Raw genomic sequence first — 24,949 nt, forward strand, 5'->3', positions numbered from 1 at the left:
AAACCATGAGTTGGTTACTTATCTTGGCCCATCATCTTTGACCTCTCTTAATCTTAACAACCCTCAAGTTGGGGGTTATTGTCTCTAGACACTGAGGAAACGCTGGAACTTGGTCAATAACTTGATTCAGTCATGTTTACTAAACTGTGGTGTTACAGCTAAGACTTGTAAGCATTTCTCCCAAAGCTCTCACACACAGACTTTATGATAACTTCCTCTAAAGGAAGTGGGAGATAGCCAAATGGATATTTAACAAAAAGAAATGTCATGAAATAAGCTGGATTTTCACCTTTGTAAATTGATTTAGAAACAGTTTCCCTTTCCAAAGCTAATGAGTGAACTGAGTCCTGAAAATTGTCACAGCAAAGACCTTAGGGATTAAAAATGTTTTTACATCCTCTTGTCAAGTCGAAGTTTCCATTTGCTCCAAAACAAAGACAGTCACCAGACATCAGAATCAAGGTCAAACAGTGAGGTGCCTCACCCAATCCATCTCTGAATTGAGCTGTTGCTGAGAAAATTCTCCTTTATATTATAATTAAAGAAATATATTAACAATAATAAAGTACATATTCTTGCAGCTTCTACCCCATTGATGCAACATATGAAAATATCCAAGTCCAGCACCCACAGGACATACACATGTTTCCCCAGCAGCCACAGATCTGACCCCATGTGTTCCTTCAAATTTTCTACAATGTTCTGCTCCTTTCATCTGGGTTTGTAATCAAGACTTCGTAAAACCTTTGAAAATCACATTTAGTGGTCAACTGCAACATGACAAATAGTTAAGGAATGTGATATTATGGTTACTTTAATATTAAGTGTAATCTAAGGTTTACTTATGCCATATACCATATTTACTAGCATATGTAATTTAACTTAGGTTGCCAATTTTCTAATAAGGAAAACATCATAAAATTATCTTGGTCAGCACAAAATTGATGTAGAATCAACAACCCAAACCCACAGTGGCCTACTTAGTTGTTACCAGACAAGACTGTGCTATATAAACCAGCACTTCCATTATGCACAGGGATAGGTCTTTTTCATGTACACTAAAAAACAGTGATGGAGCTGGTTCTCACTGTTCTTCTGGAACCTGGATGTTAATTCTCACCTGGATTCCTGGGTGAGAGCTGATGCTATTCAGACTGCCTGAGGCTGATATTGGACTGCTCCTCATAAGCCTTGGCAACTCCTAACCTTTCTGTGTCTCAGAGTCCTCATTTGTGAGAGTGAAACAACAAGGCTAATTTACAGACTGCAATCACCTATAAATGAGTTATATATGAACAAATGGTGCACGTGGAAAATGACAACACTGTTAATTAACACTATCTCTGTTATCAATAAAAAAAGGTGGTCAAAGTCAATACCGAGCACTCCCATTTTCCAGGTTATTTTGACCCTGTTTAATTTAGATAATGAAACCAGTGTATCACTGTTTCTGTACACCAGTTGTCACCAGGAATGACATACCCTAGCCGGATTTAAGGAGATGGCTTGTCACTGTCTCAGTGCTGGCATTACAAACCTGTGCCACAGGAAAATCATAAATGTCACAAATCCACCTATGCTTGGTCAAAAGCAGGCAGAGGCTGCTGAGGTAATGTGCTTGAATCACCCATGAAACCAGTGCTCCAAGTCAATCTATCCTCAGGCAGAGGTTGACTGAGTTTTATGAATTGAGCTGTTTCAACATTAAAGTACTCAGCCCTCCATATGAGTTATCTGTACCTGAGAAGGGTTTTTGTAGGTTTGTTCTCAATTTCAACCAAATCATTGTGCACACATTGGATTCTGGAAGTAATCTGAGTCTATTCTATGTTATTCGCAATGAAAGAGGGGCTGGAAATGTGGCTTCTCATGAAATGTCCCCCACTTCCCAAGCCTGGTGCCTATGATAGAACTGAAACATGAAGTCCCTCCAAACCCCAAGGGAAGAAGCAGACAGGACCATGAGTAGGAGCTGTGGGGCAATACTGAAGACAGGTGAGAGCACGGACATCATACTCTAACTCAGATCCAAGTCTCCAATCCCTACAAGCAGTGGGAAACAATTAACACATGGTATGAATTCAACTGTGGAAAGTTCCCTTGGAAAAAGTGCCCCCAGTGACATGACTTGGGCTCTGAACACCAGCAGTGTGCCACTGACATCACCTCAAGTGCATGCAATTGGGGAACATTAGATTAAGTTCAACAAAGTACCCAGCTTCCTTATAAAAGGGGCAGTGCTTGCCCTTTTACTGAAACATAAGTAAACCAATGTGAAGTCCCATTCCCTGATGAGGTCATTTGGGTTTGCTTGGTCACCGGAATACATCACTCAAAGGACCATCACTCCTGAGAATCTGTGTCTGCAAAAAAGGCTTACATCACTTATCTGTATTTCAGTTAACTGACTAGATTAAAACCACTAAAACTCTGAATGATGCTTGTAAGTGGATAATAATATCTTAATGTTGGCAATCCCCAATGAATTAGTGATGGCCTTTTCTTATCCTTCTGCCCTCCATCAGAGTCATACAATAATCTGCAAGGTTTCCATTAAAGAAAAAAACACTGTTTTACATGTCTGTGGCTAATTCCTTACATATTTTTAAAAAGAGAAATAGAGCCCTGGCTGGCATGGCTCAGTGGATTGAGCATGGGCTGCGAACCAAAGCATCGCAGGTTCGATTCCCAGTCAGGGCACATGCCTGGGTTGCAGGCCACAGCCTGAAGCCACTGCACATTAATGTTTCTTTCTCCCTCCCTTCCCTCTCTAAAAATAAATAAATAAAATCTTAAATACGTAAATAAAACCCACTTTCATTTAAATATTTATTCAATAGGGTTTTATGGTAAACATGAAGCTTTGGTCTCAAAAGCCTTGAAAATAGGATATTTGCCCTACATAGTCTAAGAGGCATGATCAAATTAAAGTCATCCTACCCATAATAAACTATAAGACTGCAATTATTTTATCAGTTGTTTTAGCTAAAATAAGTATAAAAGAATCACTCTGGTCACTATAGTGTATAGTTGCTGACCTATTCCACATCTAAAATGAGGCACGTGGCAAGCAGTCCTCAGTGAGTCTTTGTCATACTGTCATACCCAAGGCTCCCGCCCTCCCCAAAAAGTGTTAATTTCCTCTAAGTTCATCAAAACATGCAATCACTGCTATCTAGTGGCTCTCAACAACAACAACAACAAAAACAGCTCACATCTTAAATCATAAACTATGTGTTCACTGATTTCCTTGAAGACACTGATTGCCCTAAGTCTCCTTGATATAAAACCAGGTCCTTCCAGTCCACTGGCCACGGTGGACAAATCAACAGTGCCCCCTAACCTCCCTTTATATACTACACCTCAGGTCACTTAATAGAAGGCAGTATCACTCTGACTTTCTTGGCTTAGTTCCTGGTATGTGGCTCATGGAGACAGTCCACAGATCCAGACACCAGGATGCCCATGCCAAATGGTCATGGTGAGACATGAACAAAGAACATCCTTTCAGAGCCCTAAATGACAGGGTGCAACCATCACATATGGTTTCATGAATAACTGCAAAATCTATAAATAACTTTCCCAAGAAAAACAAAAAGAAGGCAAAAATTAAATGTCACACATATTGTTACTTAGCATTTTATCCTTGTAGCATGAAATATGTTTGCTGCTTACATCAGCTGCATATTTTAAAAACACATGCAATCTGATTTTTTTACATCCAAAGTCAAATGTGTTGTAAAGAACAGAAATAACCTTCAAAGAGCCATGTGCCAAAATTATTTTCTACATGGGCAAAAAGGACATGCAGTATAAGCACTTCATCTCACTATAAACTATGTCTATATTTTCAATGATAAATAAATAGATAGATAGATGGTTTTGAATTTCAAGGCCCTCTCCACATACCCCCCCCCCCACCCAAAAATATCTAGTTTTGGTCTTACTCCAACTTGTCTTTTTATCATTGAAATTCCACTTATAAATGATATATATTTTCCAAAAAAAGCAACCCATGTTTTTAACATTAATTTTTTAAAGTTTCCTACCTTGGTAAAAAATTGATTTTAAAATTATATATAATTTGCTGTCAATATTTTTACTATCAGAAGTAGGCTAGTGTTATTTCCAAAATGGAGCACCCTGAGTCACTAAAGATGATGATGACAAACCGTAGCTGGAAGCCACAGGTTTTGTATTTCACTACGTGCATTTCAGAAAAAAAAATATGAACACTCCACCTTTGTGATCCAGTTGCCTCAAAATTTATAGGGCACCCCTTCCCAGGTGGCTCAACTGTGCTAACCAGTTGGTTAAAGCACAGTCCTGTACACCAAACGTTTGTGGGTTTGATTCCCAGTCAGGGCACACACCTAGGCTGAGGTTTCAAACTCTGTATGGGACATGTACAGGAGGTAAACAATTAAGGTCTATCTCTCATATTGATTTCTCTCTCTCCCTCTATCTATCCATCTCTCATGCCCCTTTCCATCCTGCCCTCCCTTCCTCTTTCTCTATAAATCAATAAAGATATCCTTGGTTGAGGATTAAAAAAGTTACAGGATAAATGGGTGCATTTTCTCCCTTTCAACCTAGAGGCTAAATAGAGTAGAATTAAAGCCTAGAGGCTAGAGTAGAATTTCAAAATTGGACATGACTCTCATGACAGTTTAATTGAATTCTCGTTTTTGCAGGTAAAAGCAGTGAAGAAATGACTTATCCAAGATCAAAGCTATGTTAGTGCAGAACCAAAGTTAAAGCCCACTTTCTTGTCCTATGTCCTGGGATCATCACACTACACTGCCAGTTATCTTCTATTCTCAGTGGTACATGGACAAGAGCATTGCTTTTTCAAAATAATTCATTGTCATTGCAGAAAAAATCTTTAACATCTTTTTTGCCCATCCTTCCCCTTCTTCTATCAATTAAAAATAAAAAAGACTTTTATGCTCTGAATTTGGGGTATAACCCAAAGCTGGCTTAAGTTATATATGTAATCCTACTCTGAGCATTGGAGGCAGGTAAGCATCAAATAAATGAAAAGAAATAGGTCATCAAATCATAAAGGCTTATTTATCTTTCATGGTATTAGGAAAGATGAACAGATTTCAGCAAGCTCAGTCTTGCAAAAGAAGGTGTGATCTGAATTTGACATTCTATGATAGTAACAGACGACAAGACAAAATGTGAAAATCACATTGCTGAACTAAACTGTCTAAGAAAAAACCCATGGGAAGAAAATGTACTGGTGTTGGCTTGGTTGATTTTCAGTATATTACACTTCAAAAATACAAAAGGCATTTTTATGGGATCTAAGATGGCGTCGGAGTAGGAAGGAGCAAATTTGGCTTTCCTCTGCTCAGGGGAGAGAGTCCTGACCGATCTTTGGAGTGGAAAGGCAAGCAACCAACATATTTCAGCATTTTTGAGAACGGAGGACCAAGGATTGTGGCAGAACCGAAAGAACAAAGAACAGATCGCTGCATCAAGAAGAACTAGCCTCAACACAACCTTCCCTCACCAGCACAACAAAATATAGAAGGTGGTGGACAGAGTGACCCACATTTAACCAGCTGGCGGGAAGGAACCACCAAAGAAAGACTCAACAACAATCAGAACCCAAAGGCAAACACAAAGCCAACTTAAACAACAGCCCAAGACCAGCGAGCTTGGGGGGTCAAGGAAACAGTACCACTGAAACTCACTGCTACTCTACTAAAGAAGTTCACATCATAAACCGAGGGAGCCAGAACAGATCAATATAAGAAGCTGAGGTGAACAAAAAGAGTCTCACAAACAATGGGAAGACAAAGAAATACTCCCCAAATGAAAGGAAAGGAGGAAGCCTCAAAAAGAATGCTAAATGAAACAGAGGCAATTCAACTATCAGATATTGAATTCAAAGCAGTGATTGTCAGGAAGCTCAATGAGCTCACAATGAGCTACGAGAAACTACAGGGAAGCTACAATGAACTCAATGAAAACTACATAAGCATAAAAAAGGAAATAGAAACTCTCAACAAGGGCCAAGAGGAAATGAAGAATACAATCTCTGAAATGAAGAACACAGTAGAAGGAATGAAAAGCAGGATCGATGAAGCAGAAGATCGGATCAGCGAGCTAGAGGACAAAATAGAAGAAAACACCCAGAAAGAGCAAGAAAGAGAAAAGAGGCTCAGAAAGAATGAAGAGGGATTAAGAGAAATGCAAGACAATATGAAACGTAATAATATCCGTATAATAGGGATACCAGAAGGAGAAGAAGAAGAACAAGGGATAGAAAACCTAGTTGAACAAGTGATGATGGAAAACTTCCCTAATTTGATGAGACAAAAAGTCACACAAATCCAGGAAACACAGAGAGTCCCAATCAAGAGGAACCCAAGGAGGCCCACCTCAAGACACATCATAATTAAAATGGCAAAATTTCAAGACAAAGAGAGAATCTTAAAGGCAGCAAGGGAGAAAAAGGAAGTAACATACAAGGGGGCCCCAATAAGGCTAACAGCTGACTTCTCAATGGAAACACTCCAAGCCAGAAGAGAATGGCAAGAAATAATCCAAGTAATGAGAACCAGAGGCCTGCAACCACGACTACTTTACCCAGCAAGGCTCTCAATTAAGATAGAAGGCCAAATAAGAAGCTTCTCAGACAAAAGAAGTCTAAAAGAATACACCTCCACTAAACCAGCTCTGCAAGAGATGCTGAAGGGACTGCTTTAAGGAAAGAAAGGAAAAGAGAGAGTGAGAGAGGATCACACGTACATAAAAGGCAATGAATAAGTACCTATCAATAATAACCTTAAACGTAAATGGACTAAACGCTCCAATCAAAAGACATAGAATAGCTGATTGGATAAGAAAACATGACCCACACATATGCTGTCTACAAGAGACCCACCTCAGGATAAAAGATCTGCACAGGTTGAAAGTGAAGGGCTGGAAACAAATTTTCCAAGCAAATGGACAGGAGAAAAAAGCGGGGGTAGCAATACTCATATCTGACAAAATAGACTTCCAAAAAAGATCCATAAAGAGAGACCCAGAAGGTCATTTCATAATACTCAAAGGAAGAATTCACCAAGAAGATATAAACATAGTAAATATATATGCACCCAACATAGGAGCACCTAAATACATAAAGAAAATCTTAGAGGACTTCAAGAAAGATATGGACAGCAACACAATTATTGTGGGGGATTTTAACACCCCTCTATCAAAAATGGACAGATCTTCCAAACAAAACATCAACAAAGATATTGTGGCATTGAACAATACCCTAGATGAGCTGGGCTTTACTGATATTTACAGAACCCTCTATCCCAAAGAAGCTAAATACACATTTTTTTCAAATGTACATGGAACATTTTCAAAGATTGACCACATGATAGGACACAAAACAAGCCTCAACAATTTCAAAAAAATTGAAATCATACCAAGCAATTTCTCGGATCACAAGGGACTGAAACTAGAAACCAACCACAAGGAAAAAAACCCAAAACACTCAAATTCATGGAGATTAAACAGCATGCTATTAAACAAGGAATGGGTCAAGAATGATATTAGGGAAGAAATCAAACGGTTTTTGGAAACAAATGAAAATGAACTCACAACAACCCAAAACTTATGGGACACAGCCAAGGCAGTCCTGAGAGGGAAGATCATAGCGATACAGGCCCACCTAAAAAGTTAGAAACATTTCAAACAAACAACCTAACCCTACGTCTACAAGAACTCGAGGAACAACAACAAAGACAGCCCAGAGCAAGCAGAAGGAAGGAAATAACCAAGATCAGAGCAGAATTAAATGACATAGAGACTAAAAGCACAATTCTAAAGATCAATGAATCCAAGAGTTGGTTCTTTGAAAAGATAAACAAAATCGACAAGCCTTTAAGCAGACTCATCAAGAAAAAAAGAGAGAAAACCCAAATAAACACAATCAGAAATGAAAGAGGAGAGATTACAACAGATACCACAGAAATACAAAGGATTGTAACAAATTACTACAAAGAGCTGTATGCCAAGAAATTTGAAAACCTAGATGAAATGGACAAATTTCTAGAAAAATACAACCTTCCAAAACTCAATAAAATGGAAGCAGAAAGCCTCAACAAACCAATAACAGCAAAAGAAATCGAAGCAGTAATCCAAAAACTCCCAACACACAAAAGCCCTGGACCAGATGGTTTCACAGGAGAATTCTACAAAGCATTTAAGGAAGAACTAACACCTATCCTTCACAGACTATTTCAAAAAATCCAAAAAGATGGAAGACTACCAAACTCTTTTTATGAGGCCAACATCATCTTAATCCCAAAACCAGATAAAGACACAACAAAGAAAGAAAACTACAGGCCAATATCGCTGATGAACATTGACGCTAAAATCCTCAACAAGATACTGGCAAACCGCATCCAACAGTATATTAAGAAGATCATACACCATGACCAAGTTGGATTCATTCCAGGTATGCAAGGATGGTACAATATACGCAAATCAGTAAATGTAATACATCACATAAAAAAAAGCAAAGACAAAAACCACATGATCATATCGATAGATGCAGAAAAAGCATTTGATAAGGTACAGCACCCATTTATGATAAAAACACTCAGTAAAGTGGGAATAGAGGGAGCATTCCTCAACATAATAAAGGCCATATATGAGAAACCTACAGCCAACATTATACTCAATGGGCAAAAATTAAAATCTTTTCCACTAAGAACAGGAACAAGACAAGGATGTCCACTTTCACCACTTCTATTCAATATAGTACTGGAGGTTCTAGCCACAGCAATCAGACAAGAAAAAGAAATAAAAGGAATCCAAATCGGAAAGGAGGAAACAAAACTGTCACTGTTTGCAGATGACATGATAGTGTACATAGAAAATCCTATAGACTCCACCAAAAAACTGCTTGACCTAATAAATGAATTTGGTAAAACAGCGGGATACAAAGTCAATATCCAGAAATCAAAGGCATTTCTGTACACCAACAATGAAACAGCAGAAGCAGAAATCAAGAAAAAAATCCCATTTGAAATAGCAAAAAGGAAAATAAAATACCTAGGAATAAACCTAACGAAAGAGGTAAAAGATCTGTATTCAGAAAACTACATAACACTGAGGAGAGAAATCAAGGAGGACACAAACAAATGGAAACATATACCGTGTTCATGGATTGGAAGAATTAATATCATTAAAATGTCCATACTACCAAAAGCAATCTACACATTCAATGCAATACCGATTAAAGTACCAATGGCATATTTCACAGACATAGAACAAACACTTCAACAATTTATATGGAACCATAAAGGACCCCGAATAGCTGCTGCAATTTTGAGAAAGAAGAGTAAAGTAGGAGGAATCACAATACCTGACATTAAACTATACTACAAGGCCACTGTAATCAAAACAGCCTGGTACTGGCATAAAAACAGGCACATGGACCAATGGAACAGAACAGAGAGCCCAGAAATAAACCCAAGCCTCTACAGTCAATTAATATTTGACAAAGGAAGCAGCAACATAAAATGGAATAACATAGCTTCTTCAACAAATGGTGTTGGGAGAACTGGACAGCTACGTGCAAAAAAATGAAACTCGAGCACCAACTTACACCTTATACAAAAATAGATTCAAGGTGGATAAAAGACTTAAATATAAAGTGTGACACCATTAAAGTCCTAGAAGAGAACGTAGGTAGGAAAATCTCAGATATTTCACGCAGAAACTTTTTTACTGACTTGTCTCCTAGAGCAAGGGACATAAAGGAAAGAATAAACAAATGGGACCTCATCAAAATTAAAAGCTTTTGCACAGCTAAGGAAAACAGTATCAAAATAAAAAGAGAACCAACTGTATGGGAAAACATATTTGCTAATGATACCTCAGACAAGGGTTTAATCTCCAAAATATATAAAGAACTTACGCGACTCCACTCTAAGAAGACAAGTAACCCAATTAAAAAATGGGCAAAGGACTTGAACAGGCAATTCTCCAAGGAGGGCATACAGAAAATCCAAAGACACATGAAGCGATGTTCAATATCGCTAGCCATCAGAGAGATGCAGATTAAAACTACAATGAGATACCACTTCACACCAGTCAGAATGGCCATCATAAACAAAGCAACAAACAACAAGTGTTGGAGAGGCTGTGGAGAAAGGGGGTCCCTAGTGCACTGTTGGTGGGACTGCAGACTGGTACAACCATTATGGAAAGCAGTTTGGAACTTCCTCAGAAAACTAAAAATGGATCAGCCTTTTGACCCAGCAATTCCATTGTTGGGACTCTATCCTAAGAACACTAAAACACCAATCCAAAAGAACCTTTGCACCCCGATGTTCATAGCAGCACAATTTACAATAGCTAGGTGCTGGAAGCAACCTAGATGCCCATCAGTAAATGAATGGATCAAAAAACTATGGTACATTTACACAATGGAATTCTATGCAGCAGAAAGAAAGAAGGAGCTCATACCCTTTGCAACAGCATGGATGGAGCTGGAAAGCATTAGGCTAAGTGAAACAAGCCAGGCAGTGAAAGACCAATACCACATGATATCACCTTTAACAGGAATCTAAACAACAAAACAAAACAAAACAAAAAACTAGCAAAAATATAACCAAAGACACTGAAATAGGGGATAGTCTGACAGTGGCCAGAGGGGAGAGAAGAGGGAATTTCAGGGGGGAATGGGTAGGGATTACAGGAACAAATTTGGAGGACACATGGACAAAAAACTAAGGGTGGGGGCTAATGGGGGAAGGGAGGAGGGTTGGGTGGAGGGGCTGTGAACGGGAGTAGGGGGGAGAAAACTGTACTTGAACAATGATTGAAATAAAAAAAAAATTAAAATTTATAATAAAAAAAATAATAAAAAAAATACAAAAGGCATTAAAAGAAAATCTTCTTAGACCAGCTGGTATGTCCTAACTTTTACGTAATTAGATGCTATCATACCAGTTACTTTTAAATCATCATTTATTTTTTTACTAATGATAATGACATCTTGTTCTGGTTGAGTGGCTCTGTTGGTTGGAGCATTTTCCCATACACCAAAAGGTTATAGATTAAATCATTTGTTGGGGCATGTACAAGAGACAACCAATCAGTGTTTCTCACATTGATGGCTGTCTATCTCTTAGTGTATGTCTCTCTCTACATTTCTCTCTAAAATCAGTAATCATATCCTGAGGTGAGGGTTAAAATATATTTACAAATAATAAAAATTTAAAAATAAAAAATATTGAGATTTTAACTATGCAAATGTATGTTCCTATCTATAATCATTTTTATTTGTATCTATCTATGTATCTCTCTATGCATCTATCTATTCATCCATCCATCTAATGTGATATATATATATCATTATTTAATCATCAAAATAACTTTATGAGGCAGATACTGTTAGCATCCTCAATTTACAGAAGTGCAGAATAAGGCTCACATAGATTAATTAGCTTGTTTGTTGTTAACTTAAAAATTTGCTTGTAAATTGAAGGGCTGAGATTAAACATTCAGGCATTCTGGTGTTCTTAATCCCTATACTACTCCACAATAAGAAATGTAATGGATATAATTGCATTCACTGATATTTAAAATAAATCATGATGGAAAGTAACATAAAAATGACTTTCTCAGTTTGAAATACACGCTGAAGGATCAGAAAGTTTCTGAAGGATCATGAAAAATATTTCTCTTCTAACATCAAGTAAATTTAACCATTGATTCAAATGTTCAATGGCTCTTTTTTGGCCCCCAAATAATTGCAGTTGGTTATTTACCAATTATTCTGAACAGGTACACTTAAAGTAGGCAGTGAAATAAATTTGCAGAAAGTAATCAATTAAGCCAAATTCAGAGAAAAGAACCATACCACTGAACATTAAAATTTTCTAGTTAATAACCCTAAAATAGCATGAATAAGGAAAAATAGAAACTTTAGATCTGTTGCTTTCAACCTGGCTCCAGACATAAAGAAGAACAGGGAAAAAGAAGGAAGGACAAAGAAGGGGAAAAAAAGGAAAAATGAAAGAAAAAGGAGAGGAGAGGAAAAAAAGAAAAGAGAAACGAAAAGAAAAGAAAAGAAAAGAAAAGAAAAGAAAAGAAAGAAAAGAAAAGAAAAGAAAAGAGAAGGTGAGAGGACATTAGGGGATGGGAAAAGAGAGGAGGGGAAATAGAAAAGACCAAGCTGGTGTGGCACAGTTGGTTGGTCATTGTACCACAAACTGAAAGTTTGAGGGTTCAAATCCCAGTCAGGGCACATGCCCGTACTGCAGGTTTGGTCCCTGGTTGGGGCACATACAAAAAGAAACCAATCAATATTTCTCTCTCATATCAATGTTTCTCTCCTACTCTCTCTCCCTCCCTTCCACTCTCTCTAAAGTTAAAAAGGTTTTTTTTTAAAAAAAAAAAACTTTAAAAACAGTGTTATTAAAGCCAACTCTGCCCTTCCACGACAGGGAGAGGAGACTAACAGAGAAAACCCAGCTGTATAATAGACAGGTTGAGCTTGGCAAGTTCTTCTCTGTGGACTTCTCATGGGGATAAGAAGACAACCTACTCCTCTAGCATCTGCTTGCCTGCACAGGCTTCACAAATAACCTGAACTGGGCATCCTGCCCAGACCCTAAACAGCCAAATAGTTTAGAAGGATCATACAGGAAAAGCTGGGCACTGAAGACCATAGAGCCTCCTGATCTCCTGGTCAGCATTCTTGGCCCTATGTGCATCTGAACACATACTATGGGTGACTAGAAAAGCGTGGGGGTCTGGCAAGACATAGAAACCTTTATGAATCACTCACGCATGCCCTGTCATTGACCAGTATAAACTATAGGATATAGTCACAGTGTCCCCTTACTCAAGGAGGCTAATCAGATACTGGGAAAAACCATGCTTCCATAAGTAAATGAAATAATGTTGATCAAAGGCACAAGAGGAAACAAGAAATATGAAAAAAAGTGGCCTCAACATATGGTATTTTAAAATCTGCAAAATATAAATTTTTCTCTCTGGAATGCTTCACTGTCAAATACACATGCAGCACACAGCTACTCCAGAAAACATTGACCTTTAAAGTAGGTTCAGATGAACTAAACAAAAGTAAATAAATACTAAATCATATATATATATATATATATACACACACACACACACACACACACAGAAAGAGAGAGAGAACAAGAAAAATAAAAATGAAAATGTAGGACAAAGTGCTTATCATAAAATATCATTTTGAAATCCAGAATCTCACTTCTTTCTTTATTAAAAAGAATAAAGTCATTTTTTCCTTTATTAAGATTTTGGTCCAAAATGTAATCATCTTCTTATGCTTTGATAAGTGCATCATTCAGAGAATTATATTCTTATTTTACCATTAAATTCAGTTAAATAATTTTTATCACTAAAATGTGTACTATTGTTTTAAAAACCAAAAAATACACGGTTCATTTATTTAACATTTAACAACCTACCAAAGTTAAAGCTGGAAGTTATTACTATCATGAACTATAGTCTCAATTTTCACCACAAAAATGTTTGCAGTATACAAGAAAGAAAGAAGGAAAGCAAGCCAGCCAGCCAGCCCAGGATCATAAAAATTGTCACAAGAAAATTATTCTACAGATAAAATGATTTTTAGAGCTTGAAACATGATTCTTTGCCAACACACTATCCTCCCCGACCAATGACCGGCTGTGATGCAAGAGTTATCCAATGACAGCAGCCTGCCTTGCAGTCACAACCAACAATGTCCTCCTGTGCACCCACTAATTCTTACACATGGAAGGCCCACTCCCTGACATGCAAAACCCTTTAAACAGATGTGCACCGAAAATATGGTATTCACAAGGGCCTGCCTGCAATACGTGAGGTAGGGGTGAACTGCATCCACTGCAGAGTCTGGCCCTTCCTCAGCTGTGCATGTTCCTTTTGCTTCTTAAAAACAAAAACAAACAAAATAACAAAATGTACTATCTCTCTGCATTTCATCTGCATATTAAAAATATCTTATGCTCTGATGATGGACAATTCTGAATATTTGTACTTTTAAAATTTAGACAGGGAAGGGTTAACATGAATATTTCTACCCAATTCCTCACCTCCAGAACCGTTTTCCAAATCTTAAATTACAGAGATAAAAAGGATAGGGGTCCCACCAATTGTGAAGTTGGGTGAGAAATAAAGCATTGTAATCTCTGTGGTCAGCAGAAAAAGCATCTCTCAGAGCTGTCTTTCAACTATAACAACTTAGTATGCTTGCTACAAAAAAAATTACAATCATATGACCTTCATGCACAATTGTTACCATAACTGTTTATTATTTTAAGACTGTCCTTGACAATCAATCAAATAAAGCACTGCCAGTGTAGGCCTTGCAACCATGAACAAGAAACATAATCTAAGTGCCTTTTCGGAAGAAAAATGTAATGGCCTATGTTTCCAATTAGTGTTTACTACCAAAAAGAAGCATCTAATAAAAATGAATTGGTCAGAAATTCATGTCAGAGAATATTCTGTCATCCCACATCTTTATAGTATGGTAAATTAACCAAAAGTTACTCTTATGATTGGAAAAAAGAAAGGCTGTCATTGTATATCAGGGAGTATATTAACCCAAATAAGGATATACTCAGGTGCTTTAAAGAAAACTGCTTAAGAGCAATACAACGAAACATAATCTAGTTTAAATCATTACAAAATCTCCATTAGAAAAGCTTTTAAGGTGTCAGATGGCACATCCCTCATCTTTCATAATCTTTGCATTATACAATAAATAAGGGTGAAATAACTTAAATGCTCTAAAAATGGGAAAAAGATAATTGTTCCATAAACCACTTTTCACATATATCTTTTAAAAAGGAAACTATCATGGACATTTAAAAGTAAAATTCTGGGAGTAAAATCATAACTTTTTCTTGCAAATAATATGTGATTGAATTAAGTGATTCAAACTATGAAGGAATACAATCAAATGTATATTCAGCCCGAAATCATTGATGCTACCCCAAGGATGTCTGCAAAAAAATCTAAGCCTTTTCCAATCAGGCAGGCCTCCCAGGCGACAGCAAGCAAGAGAAAACCTAGCACTTCCTTGTGCCCACCTCACCCCCATCACCAAGAGCACTGCCTGTTTATAACACCATAAATGATAGCCTGCCACTTTCATCCTGCAGTCTATGAACTAATTATGTCTTCATTTCAACACTGAATTATCTCTTGACTTAAGTATAGATACAAACATCCATCTGTGCGGTGTAATGTAATTCTGTAAGTTTGAATTTGCTCTCAAGAACAGTGTGGACATTCATCCTCTTTCCATCTCTTTTCCTATCCAGAAAAATAAAGTGGCATTTTTCAAAGGGTTAAACAACTTTGGTTTTCAAACTGGGGTTTTTGCATAATATAGTCATTCTTAACATCTGTTAATTTCTTTAAGTCATTCCATAATGGTTGTTACTTTTTCAAATACTTTGTTTCTCTACCAACCCACACTTATGACATGCAACCCTGACAAATATTTCTGTAAACACAGAGAAATAATATCAGCATGTGCCCTTTCACATGGCACTTAGGCACACTTCATATGTAAATATGTTCCATGAAGTGAAGCCCATCCACACACCGCAACAGGTTCTGCAATTTTGCAAACACACTGCCAACAAAATGACAGTGAGCTTTGAAGGATCAACAATTCAAGATAAAAAAAAATCCAAAGATTCTTCAGACTTACTCCTAATTTTTCTGAGATGTCAGAAGACAGAGACCTAATGAAAAGGAGTATTTTGTTTACAAGACCCTCTTCCTGCCTTCTCCACCGTGTGTGATAACCCTGGGTCAGAGCCCAAATGGACACAGGCTCCTCACTACGTTTGGTGCAGAGTTGATGACAGCAGGGTCACTTCTGCAGAGGTCTGGCAAGTCCTTACCCCTAAGTTCCTTTCCAGTTTGTGTCCGTTTGCTATCAAAGCAAAGCCAATGACAGTATAAAACCTCCCCGTTTTGCCACAATAGTGTGACATCATATTAAAAACACACCTCAGAAACTATCACATTGGGCCGCCTTGATATTCGAAGAGGGGGAGGGGAGGACACTTAACAGGAGCTGATTTCACGTACTTTGTGTCGCCAGATCCTGTACCCCTGCATTGACTTTGATCTAAATGAGAAAAAGACTGGTCAAGTGCTGGGTCACAAAGAAGCGTGAGATCAAACACAGCAAGTATCATCCCCCTCCCCCCCCCACACCCCACCCCCGCGCCTTCCAGATTCTGGTTTTAACCTCCTTTGTTAGGCATGGAATGGGAGTAAGGTTCCTGGAACAATGCCCCACTCAGCAAGGGTGCTAGACAGCCAGTCCTGGGTCCTTATTTCACCCTAATCTTCAGCTGCATCCCTGAGCCCCACGCTGGCCTCTCGCCGCCGTGGCAGCGGACGCACCGTTGTGGCCCAGCACGAAGCATCCTTTGTGCCACGGCGATAACGGGCTTGGTCTAGTCTGCACGCACCAATGAACGAGATGGAGAAACGCAACTCGATCTGGCTGGAGAAGACACTGTGCAGACCCCGGCTGCTCTGGACAGCCCGGTCCTGGTAGAATCAAGCGTGTCTGGGGCGGCCCAGCCAGGGGAAGATGGCCAGCATGGTACCCTTACCTCCACATTGAAATACGGCTCCGTTCCGCAGACGGCAGCACACAAAATCCAAAGCAAGGTTTGCAAAAAAATCGCCCCTGGGTGATGCACGAAATCCAGCCGCCTTCCAGAGCCAAGGGCGAGTAGGATCATAGCGGACTGGGCTTCAGTAAACTCAAGAGTTCCCGGCGCCGACCCCTCTCTCCTGCTTCCTTTCCAAAGTCCTGGTGGAAAGCAGCCCGCAGGTCAACCGGCCTCAGGGCAGCGCTCTGCAGCCGGAGCAACGCAGTCAGGTCAGCAGCGGCCTGCGATCACTGTGGTCGCTCAGTGCTCCTCCCGACCCCGTTTAGCGTCCCCGCCAGCAAGTCTGCTCCGCCTGCAGTCTGCTCGGCTGCCTCGGGCTGGGGTCCTGAGGAAGGGCCGCAGAGGCTCACGTCCCAACTGAACGTTCATCCGTAATCTACATAACTCCTCCTTCCTGTCTCCCTCTAGTCCGCTGGCGCCTGGCCGGGGCGGGGATGCGCGCGCGCACATACAAACGCGCTCTGGCACACACAAACATATCTGCACACACATACATCTGCACACGCACACACAAGCACACAGCCAGGCGTACTCTCACACACATGTACGTGCCCACACATCTGCGCAGCAGTACACACAACAGCCAGAGTTGTGTGCTTCCCAGGAGAGGCTGGGATAAGAGACTCCATTGCACCGCGCCCTGGAGGCGACAAGGACCCTGGATGGCTACAGGTCTTCAACAGAATCCCCACCAGTACACCCAGCAGGCAAGCTGGTCTCCTTGCCCAGACCTCGGAGCCCTGAGACGCCATGCTCACACTCTGCTGGGTAATCCGAGTGTGAGGGGGAGAGGCCCCGCCTAGTCCTGGAGGTGACCCTGTTCTCCATCCAGTGGCCGAAAGATGGGAGCGCTAGGCATGAGGAAACCCAAGGCGGGATCCTGGGTGGCCAAGTTTGGGGGAGCCAAAAATGCAAGTCCTGGCGTTCTACCTTTGTTGGGATGCACAAACGTAGACTGTGGCCTTTCTCCCGCATGTTGCCAGGCCATGCCGTGCCCGCCTCCCCCCGGAAGTCAGTCGGGTAGTGAGACCGGGGTTTGGGGCTGAGATCTAGTAGAATACAGAGGCTAGGAGAAAATGCTCACTTTCAAAGGCCTCCCATCGAGTGAACACACCTGCATCTTAGGACACAGGAACGGTGGTCCTAGGTGTTGGCGAGCTGGAGAGGGCGTCGCTGGGCTGGCTGGGAGGGAGGAGGGTGCCGACCGAACAAAGATGCAGGAAGACTGGGGTTTGGGGTTGCAATAGCTGGTTGGAGTTGAGGGACGATTGTCGCTGGGGGTGGGGCTACAGGATTTGGTGGAAAGGTGCAGCTGCAGGGGTTCTCCCATGGGTGGGGTTTCTGGGGGAAAAGTTGCTGAAGATCTGGGAGTATGCCGCTGGCGGGAAGGACCTGATAGCGACCGGGAATTAACCGGCTGCCAAGAGGACTGTGGCCACAGCAGTAACAGGCTGTGGATGGGGGCAGCGCCCAGCAGCACTTAGCAGGTAGGAGTTTGGCTGGAGGATCGATGGAGTAAGGGCAGCTATAGGCATCTGTTTGGGGCCAGGCCAGCAAGTGTGTTTCTCCTCGGAACCAGCAGAGGGGAAGTGGAGCTCGCTCATTGGAACTAACTGTGGGCACGATAGGGAATAAAGAGGGCTCCAGGTATGACAGGGACATAGGTGTGGCACAACGGATACTGGTAAAGCAGATTTAGGACTGCAAGAGGGCATGTTTGATGAGCAGGTTAAAAACATTGAAAAACACTGCCAGAAATTACATCGCAAGGTAAGAAGTTCTATCCTAAAGAGAAACACAAAACAATCTGAGGAATGGGATTTTGCAGCTAAGACTTTATAAACTAGGAAACATGACCCACCAAATTTGACCAAGTCTCTAGGGGAACCTTTCCTGACAATCTGCTCTGTGCACAGGCAGGTCCTACCCACAAAAGAAATGTGAACCTTTAATAAGAATACCTTACTTATATTAGCATATTAAAATTCACAGAACATCTTTTTTTTTTAATTGAAAAGGTCCTGGCTGGTATGGCTCAGTGGATTGAGTGCCAGCCTGCAAAGCAAGGGGTTTCTGGTTTGATTCCCAGTCAGGGCATATGCCTGGGCTACAAGCCAGGTGCCCAGTAGGGGGCACACAAAAGGCAACCACACATTGATGTTTCTCTCCCTTTCTGTCTCCCTCCCTTCCCCTCTGAAAATGAATAAATAAAATCTTTAAAAATGTTTTTTAATTCACAGAATATTCCCATACACTATAACTCCTTTAATTCTCACAACATCCATGTTTTAATTTTCTGTTTCACAGATGGAGAAAACGATGGTCATAGAAGATAATTTCCAGCAAATCATTCATGGGGCAGGACTGACACCTGAATTTTCTGACTCCTATATCAGTCAGTACATTCCCACTACATTCCAATGATTTTTCCATATAGAAATCCATTTCTGCTGTGAAGTTTTACAACCCATAGATTGACACGTACATAAATGAAACAATTAGAAGGTAACACAGAGAGTAAGAAAGGCCTTTATACAGAAGTTACATGGTGCCCTGTGTACCTAAAGTAACAAAATGTGGGCAAAACATTTGTCAATAATCAAGTGTAAAATGAGAGAGGGAAGAAATGCAAAAAGGTATATACGTTTACCTAGCAAGTGCACAATTAAGAAAGAAATACAAAAAGTATTTATGTTGTTTCTAGCAAAGTGCAAAATAAGAGAGGGAAGAGGTACAGAAAAAAGTTTACACTCTTTTCCTAACTAACCCTTGAGATAGTATGGAAGAGAGGGAAATAAAACAAATTCACATGGAGATGTATATAAGGAAACAGTTCTAAAAGCTGCAGTCCTTTCTAAATAAAACATAATATTAGGAGACCTGATCAGGAACTGAGTGCAAGATGAAAGCTGTAGGGCCATCAGTAAGGAGGAGTTTCTCAGTATAAGCAATCTGTTCATCGAGGAAAACACCTCATACCTCAGCTCACAGCAATGCGTGTATTAACAGTGTTTGTGGAGGGCATGGTATGGGGAGGAGCTTGCAATGAAATATTAAGTTAATATTTGATCAAACAGGCAACAAGGATTGCTATACCATTTTAGATAGGAATAAATATCCAGGGAAGGTTATCTTCAAAATTATGCATAGGATTGGCCACTGGGGAAGACTGAGTACAGAGAACAGTTAAAATAAGGTTGCAGTCCTGCTGTGATCTGTGAGGGCCTACTGGTGAGGTCCTTGGGGACGCATGCTTTCAAGAAGCCACCTTGAGGGAAATGAAAATAAGGAATCCTAAATTCAAAAGGTAATCTCAAATTAGTGATTAGTAATAATGGTAATTTTTGTACACATTTATTACATTCATTCATGGGCATTCAGTGAGCAATGAATGAATGTCAAGTTTCTAGAAATACTAACAGAAATAAAATCCTAAAACAGACATATACAATGTTGTAAGAACTCAGGTAATTACATATGAAAGATGCTAGCAAAGAAAGGAAGAAGTAGTTGATGTTCCCCAAGGTCCTTGGAGAAGGCATTGCAAATTAATGGTTTTCAGAGAGTATCTTCAAGAAAGTATGAATCTACCTTTGATTCATATGCAGTATGAAGCAGATCAACAAAGGAAAGTTATTTCAGATCTGTATGCAATGGAGGGAGTAAACATACCAGCTGTACCTAAACCAACACAAATGCTTTGTCAAGGATGAAGGCAAAGGTATGTGTAAGGCCAGGTCAAGGTCCCAGTTTGCACATGTGTGCAGGAATCAGAGCAGAGTCTTGTTTGCCTCTTTAGGCTTTAGACTTTACCCTCAAGGAATTCCTGGGAGATTATTGAATCCTTCACTACCTTTGCCATGTATTTGCCAACTCTGGAAAGAGCCACCTTCTAGGAGTTCTTACATGTTTTACTCCCTATATGGACTCAGTTGGATGCTTGTGCAAATGTAATCACTGTCTTTGTCATCCTATTTCTCACCTCTTAGGCTTATCTTTTAAGAAGAAATATTAGGAAGCCCCTATTCTCATATCAGTAGTGTTAGCTTCTTCGTGGGTGGTCCTGGAGGACTTGTTTTCCTATGCACAGTAAGTTAAAATGTAGAATATCACCATCCTTTAGAGGGTTAATGAAATAGTTCCTCACAAATCTTAGCACTGCTATGTGTGTTTTCTGTCACTTTCTTTTCACAACTTTGCCAAACCAATGAAGTATGTCAGAATTATATGTGAATGCTGAACAGAGAACCTAGAGAAATTAAAAGAAAATGAATAAGATAGCCAAAGAAAAGAAGTAATTGCCCCTGCTGAAGGTTAATAGCAATTCAGTAAAAAATTAATAGGAGTGTAGCCCAGGGAAAAAAATTAATAGGAGTGAGGGATTCTGAGGAAGTAAATGATATATGTAACTCCGAGAGGCAAGTGATAGATACTTAAACATGAGCAGTTGAGTAGCACATTGGGAAGTGAGAGTCATTATGACTATCTAAAATAACAATGGAGGTAAACAATATATTAGAATTGTCATTGAAGCAGATTCCTTAATAAACTAGAGCCTTAGTAATGAGTTTCACGGCTTGGAACATTACATAAATGGTTCATTCTTCTATCATACCAGTTGGAAAGGGGTGGGGGGGTCTTCCCTATTTGCATCAGTTGAACCTGCAGTGTTTTTTGAAATTCAGAGAATATTGTGTTAGTATGGGCTGTTGGAATTCTCTCATGCATCTGTTATTAGCAAGAAGCACATGCATAGAACAGTCAACTAAAGCCTTGTTATTTAAGGGGTGCTCCCTGTGGAACCTTAAGGTCGAGATCTTGTCAGAAATGATGACTCTCTGGCCACCCCAGGATCCACCATTATCCACACAGAGGGTGAGATGGTGAAGATATTGCTTTTCATCCTGCCCTTGAAGATGGTATGTTTTTTTCCCTTCCTTGACTTATGCTCTTTGAACCTCCATGAGTATAAGTGTTGCTCAAATATTTGATTTTCTGCTCATTTATTTGTTCATTCATTCTCCTACTGAACATTCATTAACCACTGTAAATTACCAAGCAATTGAGCATGTAGATGGATGAATGTGAAGGTAAGATGAACCACATCAGTTTTATTAGGCAGAGAATGAAGTTTTGGACTTTAAAGTTGTTTCCATCAATGTGAATTTACCATCAATATAAACAAAGAGCTAGGGGGGAAAAGCATAAAGAAAGACTTTGGTCCAAGTGAGTGAGCAGAAATGGCACACAATGCCTCCTATTTCTGGAGTACCTGGACTTTGAAGGTCTGAGGTGGCTGAGGAATACTAGACACACCAGATAAAGCAGAGAAGGAACTGTGTGTGCATAGGCTGAGGAAAGTCTTGTCTATGCCCAGAATTGTCCATCACCCTGTGAGGCCACTCTTCCAGCACTACAATCACAGCCTCCTCAAAAACCTTAGTCAGCTAGAGCAAGGATCCCCAACCCCCAGGTTGCACAGCAGGAGGTGAGCAACAGGCTAGCTGAGCAAAACTTCACTCTCATTACCACCTGAACTCTGACTCCTATCTCTTCCCACTCCCTCTCTCTGTCCTGGGAAAAATTGTCTTCCATGAAACCAGTCCCTGGTGCCAAAAAGGAAGGGGTCCACTGCTCTAGAGCACACCTAGGATTTGCAGAAGCTCAGTCTAACTCTGCTCATCTCTTGCTTGATCAATTTCTGTTAAGTTTTATGTTACTCTGCTCTGGTGATTACTAGATTCCCAGTCTGAAACTTAATCCCATGATCACCACTTTCACCTAAAACTCAAAGGAGTAGTCCTTAGCTCTCCCATTTCAACCTGGTGGACTTTCCAATCTGGGTCCCCTTTCCACTAAACCTTGAGAACACCTGTGACTCCAATCCTAATTTATGATCAGTCACCAGCAGCTGTCACATCTCTCTGTCCAACACCCCTTTGATTTATTCCTTCTCCACACTTTCAGTTCATCACAATACCTTGTAAATTCATGCTCTTGTCATTGCATAAGGAACCACCACCATAGCCTCCAAATGTAATGCACATGCACATGTTCTTGGTCTCCACTTATTCCATGAGACCTCCCTCTTTACTTTCTTATAAATCTGTCCCAACAGAGACATGACTTTGACAAATAAGAGGGAAATTTTTTAAGTTGTCCTCTTCAAATTCCTCAGTGAGCTTCTATCTCCTCTTCTGAACTCAAATTATTCAGAAGAGGAGATGGGGGCTCCGTGAGGTTAGAGTCTTGACTTTTTTAACCTCATTAGTTTTAACCAAGAATTTTGTAAAAAGCACATGTATTCTGATTTACAGCTGACTGTTTTTTTATAAGATGTATTGCTAACTGTTTTAGATATGTAAGAAAACACCATGAACAAATAGCCCAGTTTAAGAAACAGTTCACTGCAATTTCACTCAGGTCATATAAATAATTATGGTAGACTAAAATTGGGTAATACTCTGGATTATTAGACTTGTTCTGGGTTATTGTGAGGTGATAGATATCATAAGAAAGGACACAGGTGCCTGATAACACAGAGAAGAAGAATTGAGAGTTCCTTTAGATGCTGCAATTTTAGGAAGATCCTTTTATTTCTGAATTTAATTTTCTTCATCTGTAAAATGGGATTTCATACTCTGTGGATAGTTGCGTGATTAAGATAGTGTGTAGCTATTGAATGCTATACATACAACAAGCTGGTAGCAAAGACTCATCAGGACTCTGGTTAAGAAAGGAAGTTTTATTAAAGAAAAAATAGAGAGAGAAAGAAAAAACAGTGTTGGAAATTTTCATTGAGAAGACACTGTAAGAACATTCTGAACAGGATATATTGGAGTACTGTGCACATAACTAGTATTGATGGAAATGAAGGTTTTCATTTTCAGCAAAAGAAAGAGCCTTGAAGTCACAGCCTTTCTTGTTATCAAAGTACAATTATTCCCTTTCAAACTATTACATGGATAATTAAATGTACTTCTCATCAGTTCTCCAGCAAAGAAAAGGAAACGGAAATTATATTGGCATCCATAAAAGCTATAAAATTACAATAAAAATGAATGATATGAAAGTGAATATTTTATTTTAAATTAGAGGCATTGAATTGGAATCTAAACTTACTGAATTCAGAGAACCCTTTATTGGCTAATTTCCAACAATAATGAGAAACTAAACATCTAAGTTGAAGATCATTTCCCTACATATAAGAACAACAATAAAGGTGAATTAAGCCCTGTCAGTGTGGTTATAATTTTGAGGAAAGACAGTAATGGGGCCATAAGAGAAGATGCTCGATAATCTTCACCCATATATATTTAGTACACCCATTGTGTGTCCTCATTTTACAATGATTTAACCTCATTTAGCTTTAATGTCCTTAATGCTGGAAAAGGTATAATCATTCCTATGTTGTTTCTTATTATTAAGGAACTTAATATAATAATGAGTTTCTACTCTGTCTTTCCCATTCTGACTTGCTGTTTTCCCTCCTGTTTAAGGGCAGGATGTGTCAATAGTCTAAGAGGGAATTACTTCATGCACATGTATAAGTTCCCCCAGATATTCACTTTTCTATCATATGTGTTAGATGTTGTCATTGTTTTTCTAATATCATTACCTTATCTGATTCTGCTTATATTGGAATAAATGGGTTTGTATGTCATTGAATGACTCATTCATTGTGCAACATAAAGCAATCAGGGTCTGGAAATCTTGATACTTATAAGAATTTATTTCTTTGAAAAAATAGCAATGATCATTTTAAATGAGCTAATACTTACAGCATGTCTCTCTATGTAATCAAAATGTAAACAGTGTGATTTTTACACTTGATCTTAGCCAAAAGGCTGAGAAGTGATGAGCAGTGTGATTTTAATATAGGAGCATAAGTCTATGTCTATAAATCATAACTTGACACTGGTTGGTTATTTATTTTCTAATACAATATGTGACTATTCTCAATAAAATTAAAACTTATCCAAATAAAAGTCATAAAAGTCACTTAGAAAAAATTATTTGTACACAAGATTTTCTTCAACACCAGGTATCATAGTACATTTCTAAGTAAAATCACCATCGTATTAATCCAAGGAAGCAGAAAAATAGTTTATGCCTCAATTTAGACTCATATAGTTTCCATTAGACAGCTAAATATACTGCCCAAAAATGAGATTTAAGTGTTACTATAAAAAGATCTGGCCCTGGCTGGTGTGGCTCAG

General features: G+C 39.4%; 1 protein-coding gene across 3 annotated transcripts in view; it reads right to left on the minus strand.

Annotated features, from left to right (window-relative positions):
• The window catches only part of MMP16 (matrix metallopeptidase 16), a 262,119-nt gene extending 244,987 nt beyond the window's left edge, over positions 1-17,132 (minus strand). The window contains exon 1 of one of the 3 annotated variants that reach the window (XM_028518854.2): positions 16,668-17,128. In XM_028518854.2, coding sequence (XP_028374655.1) covers positions 16,668-16,799 — 132 coding nt within the window. In that variant the 5' untranslated portion in view covers positions 16,800-17,128. Of the gene's footprint in view, positions 1-16,667 lie in introns of all 3 variants that reach the window. The other 2 variants (XM_036031099.1, XM_036031100.1) reach the window with 2 other exon arrangements.
• Between the last annotated feature and the right edge of the window lie 7,817 nt (positions 17,133-24,949).

Source organism: Phyllostomus discolor, chromosome 7 (assembly GCF_004126475.2).
Source record: "Phyllostomus discolor isolate MPI-MPIP mPhyDis1 chromosome 7, mPhyDis1.pri.v3, whole genome shotgun sequence".
In the NCBI taxonomy this organism is placed as follows: Eukaryota; Metazoa; Chordata; class Mammalia; order Chiroptera; family Phyllostomidae; genus Phyllostomus; species Phyllostomus discolor.